The 9,681-nt window shown below is 51.6% G+C and overlaps 1 protein-coding gene across 1 annotated transcript; it reads left to right on the forward strand.

Moving 5' to 3' along the window:
* The first annotated feature begins 7,924 nt into the window (after window positions 1–7,924).
* LOC139249481 (putative nuclease HARBI1) lies at window positions 7,925–8,803 on the forward strand. Its single transcript, XM_070872570.1, has one exon. It carries the CDS (start codon window positions 7,925–7,927, stop codon window positions 8,801–8,803), a length of 879 nt encoding a protein of 292 aa, XP_070728671.1.
* Window positions 8,804–9,681: the final 878 nt, after the last annotated feature.

Consider the following 9,681-nt stretch of genomic DNA (forward strand, 5'->3'; position numbering starts at 1 on the left):
CAATGTGCACCATGGCAACTGGCTGTTCACCCTCCCTTTTCAGAATGTCCTGCACCCGCTCCGAGACATCCTTGACCCTTGCACCAGGGAGGCAACATACCATCGTGAGTGAGTGTTTGTGTGTGTGTGTGTGTGTGTGTGAGAGAGTGTGAGTTTATGTGTGTGTGAGTGTGTTTGTGAGTATGAGTGTGTGTGAGTGTGTGAGAGTGTGAGTTTGTGTGTGTGGGAGTATTTGTGGTAATGTGTGTGAGTGTGCATGAGCGAGTGCGTGAGTACGTGAGTGAGTGTGCATGAGTGAGTGCGTGAGTGAGTGTGTGTGTGTGAGTGTGTGTGTGTATGTGTGAGAGCATGTGTGAGTCTGTTGGAGGTGAGAGTGAGTGTGTGTGTGTGAGAGAGTGTTTGAGTGTGTGTGTGAGTATGAGTGTGTGTGTGTGTGTGGGTGAATGTGGGTGTGTGATTATGAGTGTGTGTGAGAGTGTGTGGGTGTGTGTGTGTTAGTGTGGGTATGTGTGTGTGAGTGAGTGTGTGAGAGTGTGTGTGAGAGCGACTGTGTGTGAGTGTGAGAGAGAGAGTGTGTATGTGAGTGTGCATATGAAAGTGAGTGTGTATGTGAGAGTGTTTGAGTGTGTGAGAGTGAGTGTGTGTGTGTGTTTGTGTGTGTGAGAGTGTGTGTGAGAGTGTTTGTGTATGAGTGTGTGTGCGTGTATGTGTGAGTATGTGTGTGTATGCGAGTGAATGTGTGTGTGGGTCTGAGAGAGAGGGTGTGTGTGTGTGAGTGTGTGTGTGAGAGAGAGTGTGTGGATGTGCGTGTGTGTCAGAGTGTGTGTGTGTATGTGTGTGTGTGAGAGTGAGTGTGTGTGTGTGATGGCTGTGGTTCACACGAGCATTATAGACAGAAAATGTGGCACTAAACCACATAAGGAGATATATGGGGAAATGACCAAAAGCTTGGTTAAAGAGGTTGGTTTTAAGGAGTGCCTTAAAGGAGGAGAGAGAGGTGGAGAGGTTTATGGAGGGAACTCCAGAGCTTAGGGCCCAGGCAACAGAAGGCATGGCCATCACACACCTGCGCACTCACACCCGCACACACACTCACACAGACACTCACACGCACACTCTCACACTCTCACAGACATGCACACTCTCTCACACACACACACTCTCACACACACACAGCACACACACTCTCACAGACACGACACACACGCATACACACTCACACCGCCCCCCCCACCACAGACACATACATGCACTCTCCCATACACACACACAGCCACACACACACTCTCTCACACACACACGGACACACACTCACAGATACACACACTCTCTCACACACGCACATACACACACACGCTCACTCACACTCACCACACACACACGCACTCACACACACACTCACACACACACTCACACGCACACTCCCACACATACACTTCCACTCTAAAAGTGAGTTCTCAGGTGACTGTACAGTCCAATACGGGAATTACAGTCTCTGTCACAGGTGGGATAGACAGTCATTACTCACACACGCATACACACACACACACTCACAATCACACTCACACTCTCACACGCTCACACACACACTCTAACACACATACACACTCTCACACACACACACAACACACACTCTCACACTCACGACACACAGGCGCACACATACACATTATCACACACACACAGATACACATACTCTCAAACACACACACACACATACACATTCGCACAGACCCACACTCTCTCACACACACTGCCACACTCACACAACCACACCCACACACACACTCACAAACACACACTCACACACACACACACACACACACACACAACCACACTCACACACACACTCACAAACACACACACACACACACACACACACACATTCACACACACACACACTCTTACACACACACCCACTCACACCCACATTCTCACACTCTACCCACCCTCTCTCCCTTCACCTGGAGTTTTTTTGCTGGAGTGCCTTCGCTCGTGTTCCTCCCTCAATCTTGGTTCCGAGTGACTTCTCACCCTCACAAAGTCCGAGAACCAGAATAATTGGTGTAAAGTCCTTACTCTATAGCATGAAACCACATGAGGCACATTCCAGGGACAAGGCCACTCTGTGACCTTAGCTCTTTATTACAGGACGCCAGAAGTGATGACCCTGCATGGGACCTCCCTTTATATACCTGTGTGATCAGGTAAGGAGTGTCTCCCACAAGTTCACCCCCTGTGGTCAAGGTGTGCATCTACATTGAGTGTATACAGTAATACAGTGGTGTTACACTGTGGTTACAAACATGACATCACCTTCCCCCCGCCCCCGAAAGTCTTACTGGGATCATAGGTTCAGTCTTTCAGGTGGTCTACGCTCCCTCGTGGAGCGCCGCAGTTGGGGCTCTGGTTGTTGGACGCTGATGTGAGTGTCTGTCACCTGTGGTGATTCCGGCCTGTCCGGGCTGACCGCAGGGACTGCGCATTCTTCCGATTGCTCTTGTTGCTCGTTCACTGGCGGTGTTGTGAGCTCCATCTCATGGTCTTCTTCAGGTTCCTCCGTGTCCATGCTGAACCTTTTTTTTACTTGGTCCAGATGCTTACGGCATATCTGGCCATTGTTGAGTTTTACCACGATGGCCCTATTCCCCCTTTGTCAATTACAATGCCCTCAAGCCATTTGGGCCCCATGGCGTGATTGAGGACAAATGCAAGATAATTTATTTCTATACATCTCCCCCTTGAATTACGGTCATGGTACTCGTTTTGTGATTTGCGCTTGCCCTCAACTATGTCGGTCAGGACTGGGTGGATGAGGGACAACCGAGTTTTGAGTGTCTGTTTCATGAGTAGCTCTGCAGGCGGGACCCCCGTGAGCGAGTGCGGGCGGGATCTGTAGGCCAGCAGGAGGCGCGATAGGCGGCATTGTAGGGAGGGTCCTTGAATCCTGAGCATACCTTGCTTGATGATTTGGACTGCACGTTCCACCTGGCCATTGGAGGTCGGCTTGAACGGCGCAGTCCTGACGTGGTTGATGCCATTGCCCGACATAAATTCCTGGAATTCATAGCTCGTGAAACACGGGCCAATGTCACTAACCAGGATGTCCGGCAAGCCATGGGTTGCAAAGATCGCACGTAGGCTTTCCACGGTGGTGGATGACGTGCATGAATTCAGAATGATGCACTCGATCCATTTCGAGTATGCATCTACCACAATAAGGAACATCTTACCCATGAACAGGCCCGCGTAGTCAACATGAATACGTGACCATGGCTTGGTGGGCCAGGGCCACTGGCTGAGCGGGGCCTCCCTGGGGGCATTACCCAGCTGGGCACAGGTCGTGCACCTGCGAACACAGTGTTCCAGGTCTGAATCAATTCCAGGCCATCAAACGTGTGACCGGGCAATGGCCTTCATCATCACAATGCCTGGGTGCTCGCTGTGGAGTTCCCTGATGAATGCCTCCCTGCCCTTCTGGGGCATGACTACCCGACTGCCCCATAGTAGGCAGTCGGCTTGGATGGAGAGCTCATCCATCTGCTTGTGGAACGGTCTGACCTCCTCAGGGCATGCTCCATGTGCGGGTGCCCAATCCCCAGTCAGGACACATTTCTTAATCAGGGATAGGAGGGGATCTCTGTTTGTCCAGGTTTTGATCTGGTTGGCTGTGATGGGGGAGCCTGCGCTGTCAAAGGCATCGACAGCCATGACCATCTCGGCGCTTTGCTCAGCTGCACCCTCGGTGGTGGCCAGTGGGAGCCTGCTGAGTGCATCGGCGCAGTTTTCAGTGCCGGGCGGTGCCGGATGGAGTAGTCATGATCAGTTAGCGTGAGGGCCCACCACTGTATGCGAGCTGATGCGTTGGCATTGACAGCCTTGCTGTCTGACAACAGGGATGTGAATGGCTTGTGGTCCATCTCTAATTCAAACTTCCTACCGAAGAGCTACTGATGCATTTTTATTTACACCATAGACACATGCGAGCGCTTCCTTCTCGACCATCCCATATCCCCGTTCTGCTTCAGAGAGCGACCTGGAGGCATAAGCCACAGGTTGTAGCTGACTCTCAGCATTACCCTGCTGCAACACGCACCCAACCCCAAAGACGATGCATCACAAGTCAGAACTAAACGTTTACGGGGGTCGTACAGGGTCAAGAATTTGTTTGAACAAAGTAGGCTTAGCGCTTAATCAAAAGCCCTTTCCTGACAGTCCTCCCAAAACCAATCGCAACCCTTATGTAGGAGCACATGTAGCGGCTTCAACAACGTGCTCAAGTTCGGCAGAAAGTTCCCGAAATAGTTCAACAGTCCCAGGAATGAATGCAGCTCCGATGTGTTGCAGGGCCTGGGTGCTCGTCGAATCGCCTCTGTTTTGGATTCGGTGGGCCGAATCCCATCTGCAGCAACCCTCCTGCCCAGAATCTCAACCTCGGGAGCTAAAACCACACATTTAGACTTTTTGAGTCGCAGGCCTACCCAGTCCAGTTGGCGTAGCACCTCCTCCAGGTTGTGGAGGTGTTCCTCGGTATCTCGACCCGTGATGAGGATGTCGTCCTGGAATACGATTGTTCCAGGAATGGATTTAAGCAGGCTTTCCATGTTACGTTGAAAAATTGCGACCGCTGATTGAATGCCAAACGGGCACCTGTTATACGCAAACAGTCCCTTGTGCATGGTGATGGTGGTCAGTAGTTTGGATTCGTCGGCCAGTTCCTCGGTCATATAGGCTGAAGTGAGGTCCAACTTGGTGAACAGTTGTCCACCTGCCAGCATGGCGAAGAGGTCCTCCGCTCTTGGGAGCGGCTATTGGTCTTGTAGGGACACCCGATTGATGGTGGCCTTGTAGTCGCCACAGATCCTGACAGAGCCATCTGCTTTTAGAACGGGAAGGATGGGGCTCGCTCAGTCGCTGAGTTCAACAGGCGAGATGATGCCCTCTCGCAACAGCCGGTCCAATTCACTCTCGATTTTTCCCGCATCACATACGGCACCGCTCTGGCTTTGTGGTGCACTGGCCTGGCATCTGGGGTGATGTGTATCACTACTTTAGTGCCTTTGAAAGTCGCGATGCCCGGTTGAAATAGTGACTCGAATTGTTGTAGGACTTGTGAGCACGAACTTCGCTCCACCGAGGACATTGGGTGAACATTCCCCCATTTCCAGTTCACCTCGGCTAACCAGCTCCTCCCCAACAGAGCAGGACCATTGCCCGGGACTATCCAGAGTGGCAGCCGGTTCACTAGCCCGTTGTGTGTGACAGCCATCATTGCACTGCCTAGTACCGGAATGATTTCCTTGGTGTAAATCCGTAATTGTGTATCAATACGTTCTAGATTGGGTCGACTGGCTTTGAGTGGCCACAGCTTCTCGAATTGCTGAACGCCCATGAGTGACTGGCTGGCCCCAGTGTCCAGCTCCATGCGTACTGGGATACCGTTCATCATCATTGGTGGCGTTTTGGTGTATGAACTATGAATATTCGCCGCATGGACCTGCTGAACCTCGGCATCCATCAATTTGCCCCAAAGGTCATCCTGCCTCACAGAACCCTCTTCTGGTCCCCCTGTCTCATATATCAGTCTGGTTGCAGGTTTTCTACACATTCGAGCTAAATGGCCACTGAGATTGCAGTTTCTGCAGACAAAATTTTGGAATCTGCAAGATCTGGCTGAGTGTTTTCCCCCACACCTCCAGCATGAGTTAAAGTTTCCATTGTTGGGGACAAAGGGACTATGGCCAGGAATTCCGCGCTGATTGTCCCTTTGACTGCTCTTAAGTACCCTATTAGTGGGTTACAATGGCCCCATCCCGGGCCGCATTGTCCACTGTGATGGCGTGAACGTCCATTCAGCCTGCCATTGTCTCTGTTGAGATCCTGCTCCGGGATCTATTGCTGCCTGGTAAATGTCGGACTGCCCCTGCCTGCCTGCGTGGCTCTGAGTAGCATTTATGATATTGACTCCCTGATCCATCACCGCGTTAGAGGCAGAATTGGGCGCGTAAATCATTTTCGTCTCTTCCTCCCCCGCCATGAAAGTTTGAGCTAACAACGCTGCTACTTCCAAGGTCAAGTCCTTGGTCTCAATTAACTTGCGAAAAATTCCCGCATGACCGATACCCTCGATAAAGAAGTCCCTTTGCATCTCCCCCCTGCAGGCGTCTGTGAACTTACAGAGGCTGGCCAAACGCTGGAGGTCCGCTACAAAGTCCGGTATGCTCTGTCCTTCACAGCATTGGTGGGTGTAGAATCTGTGTCAAGCAATGTGTATGCTGCTCGCCGGCTTGAGGTGCTCCCCGATTAATTTGCTGAGCTCCTCAAAGGTTTTGTCTGATGGCTTTTCGGGTGCCAGTAAGTCCTTCATGAGTACATAAGTCTTTGGCCCGCAGCTGGTCAGGAGATGAGCCCGTCGCTTGTCGGCCGCTGCATCCCCCAGCCAGTCTTTAGTTGCAAAGCTTTGCTGAAGCCTCTCGACAAAATCGTCCCAGTCTTCCCCGACACAGTACCGTACCTCTGTGCTATCGGTGGCCATTCTCGTGGGTCGTGGATTCCTGTTTCTCGTCGCTATTGTAAAGTCCTTACTCTACAGCATGAAACCACACGAGGCACATTCCAGCGACAAGGCCACTCTGTGACCTTAACTCTTTATTACAGGACTCCAGAAGTGATGACCCTGCGTGGGACCTCCCTTTATATGCCTGTGTGATCAAGTAAGGAGTGTCTCCCACAAGTTCATCCCCTGTGGTCAAGGTGTGCATCTAAGTTGAGTGTATACAGTAATACAGTGGTGTTACATTGTAGTTACAAACATGACAATCGGAAATATTGAATGTTGTGTTTTTAAATTCTTTCACTTGCATGTTTTCCATTTATTGCCCCTCCCTGGAACTGTGTGTCTTGCTCGACGTGTTTAGATAGTCCGCATTTCTATAGTGTCTTTCACCACCTCAGGACTTCCAAAAGCGCTGTACAGCCAGTAAAGCGTCCTTGAAGTGTGGTGACTGTTGTAATGTAGGAAACGCGGCAGCCAGTTTAGGCACAGCAAGCTCCCATAAACTGTACTGATCAAATGGCCAGATATTCTGTCTTTTGGTGATGTTGGTTGAGGGAACAAAGGTTCACTACACTGCTTTCTGGGATGTGGGGCGGGGTTGTCCTATAAGGAGAGATTGAGGAGACTAGGGGGCCGAAATTCAGGGTCCGTTATCACGGGTTTTTGGCGGCCTTTCTGCAAAATCAATTGGCCACCACGTACCGGTCGATTGGCCCCCACAACGCATTTTTCAGCAGTGAGGACTACCGCCACAATCCACCACGGTAAGGGGCTTGCGGCCGAGGTGACGTCATCGGATTGCACACCGCTGCTAAGCGGCCACGCCACCCATATTCACCTATAAAGAGTGAGGTTTTTGTGGGACAGTGCCCTCGCCAGCTATTTGGGTCAGTGCAATTTGCCGTGATACTTGACACAGCTGGAGGAGGACAACGGAGGATTCCTGCGATCGGAGGTTATTTTTGGTGCAAACTTTTGCTGGTGCTTTTGTTCATTTGGTTAACCTGATGAGTCATGTTTATCACTTTTGCAAGAGTTTTCAGGACTTTTAGCTCTGACTGATTAGTGGAGGCCTGTAGGCCTAATTCTGAGCTCCACAGAGACCTGCGTGTCAGAGTCCAGCCTTCACACACAATGGGCTCAGTGTTGGCAGGGGAATGCCCTATACAACTTGTCAGACGCAGGGCGGTATGCAGGAGAAGGCAGCGCCGTCAGCAACATGTCGAGAGACAACGGGCAAGGGAGGCAGCAGTCATGGCTGGCCAACATCCAGAAGGGCCTACAGATGGGCCAGGAGCCTTGCCAGCAGCAGCCTGCAGAGGCTCCGGAACATGAGGAGGAAGAGGGAGAAGGCGATCATCAGCTGCCATGGGAGGTGGCCAGCACAGACCTGGGGGAAGGAGGCCCTACCATCAAAGTGTCGACAGATGTCCGTTCTCCTTCCTGGAGCTCAGTGATGAGCAATGCTTGCAAAGGCTCAGGTTTAGAAAGGACGTACTGAAGGAGCTGTGCAATATTCTGCACCAAGCTCTGGAGCCTCACACAAGGCTCAGGACTGCTCTAATCATTGAGATCAAGGTCACCATAGCTCTGAACTTTCATGCTACTTGTTTTTTCCAGACAGCGACTACAGACATTTCCAACATTTCACAATTCTCTGCCCATCGTTTCATTCGGCAGGTCACCGATGCACTATATGGGAGACGAGTGGATTATATCTCCTTCCCGATGACCAGGGAGAAGCAAGTGGAGCGGCAGGCCAGATTTGTCTGGATTGCAGGATTCCCCAGGGTGCAGGGTGCCATCGACTGCACACACGTTGGCCTGAGGGTGCCACAACACCATCCCGAAGTCTTCATCAATAGGAAGAAATTCTACTCCCTCAGTGTATGGCTGGTGTGTGACCATCAGCATAGGATCCTGGCAGTTGATGCGAGGTATCCAGGCAGCACCCATGATTCATTCATTCTGCGCCAGACCAGTGTGCCCGCCGTCTTCATTGTGCCAAATCAGGATTACGGTTGGCTGTTTGGGGACAAGGGATACCCCCTGTCCACTTGGCTGGTCATTCCACTCCGGAACCCCAGGACAGCACCAGAGCATGCATACAACGACGCTCATTGTGGCACCAGGTGCATCATCGAGCACTGCATTAGGATCCTCAAGCAGAGGTTCCATTGGTGGTGCCTTGCAGTACTCTCCTCAACAGGTCTCCATATTCATGCGGATCTGCTGTATGCTGCATAACCTGGTCCTCATGATGTGCCAGCCGCTGGAGGTCAAGTAGGCAGTACCACCTGAGGAGGAGGCACAGCAGCAGGAGGAGGAGGCGCAGGAAGAGGAGGTGCAGGAGGAGGAGGACAAGGCACAGGAGGAGGAGAATCTCCGTCACCATCCTGCAAGGAAGGTGAAGACACGTCTGATTGCTGCTCAATTCACATAATCTCATCCACACATTGCCTTTAGCTCCTATTTTCCATGGCCATCCCAATAAGTGCCTTCATACATAATTGCCCACTCTCAAATGATACACCTGCCCAGATACATGTGCAAAAAATAAAGATTTATGACATCATCCAAGTTAGTGCAAAAAGACAACAGAACAAAAAACAGTACAAGAAACTGACACAAAAACATCATTTCTTACCCTTGTGCATCTCCTTATAACATCTCTTACGCGTGCTTATCCTGCTACTACACCTAAGTGTCTCTCCTGTGGCTCTGGGAAGGCTGCGTGGGAGCTACAGATGGCCTGGTTGGACGCCCTCGAACACCTTTGGGCCTGGAAGCGCAGAATGCAGACTGGGCAGGACCCTCCTGGGAGGGTTCAATCTGGCTTAACTCGGGCAAGGCCATGCGTGGAGGCACTGGCAGAGTAGCAGGTCTGGGGCCAGGAATGTTGTGATCCTGAGAGAGCGCATCATCTGTATCCTGGTCCGAGGAGCCTGGGTCACTCACCGGGGATGGCACATTACCACCACCACCAAGCTGAGGGAGGTCAGGTCAGTGATGTGGTGCCACACCGGAAGGTCCCCCGTGGCCTGTGTTGGGCCCAGTTGTGAACGCAACACTGAGGTGTCGGGTGCCATCGAGCTGAGACTGCATGAGGGCAGCCAGAGTCTTAA

This window comes from Pristiophorus japonicus, chromosome 1 (genome assembly GCF_044704955.1).
Source record: "Pristiophorus japonicus isolate sPriJap1 chromosome 1, sPriJap1.hap1, whole genome shotgun sequence".
In the NCBI taxonomy this organism is placed as follows: domain Eukaryota; kingdom Metazoa; phylum Chordata; class Chondrichthyes; family Pristiophoridae; genus Pristiophorus; species Pristiophorus japonicus.

What these genes read in the sequence shown, in the direction of transcription:
- LOC139249481 (XM_070872570.1), top strand. Translation starts at nt 7,925, where the DNA reads ATGGGAGGTGGCCAGCACAGACCTGGGGGAAGGAGGCCCTACCATCAA.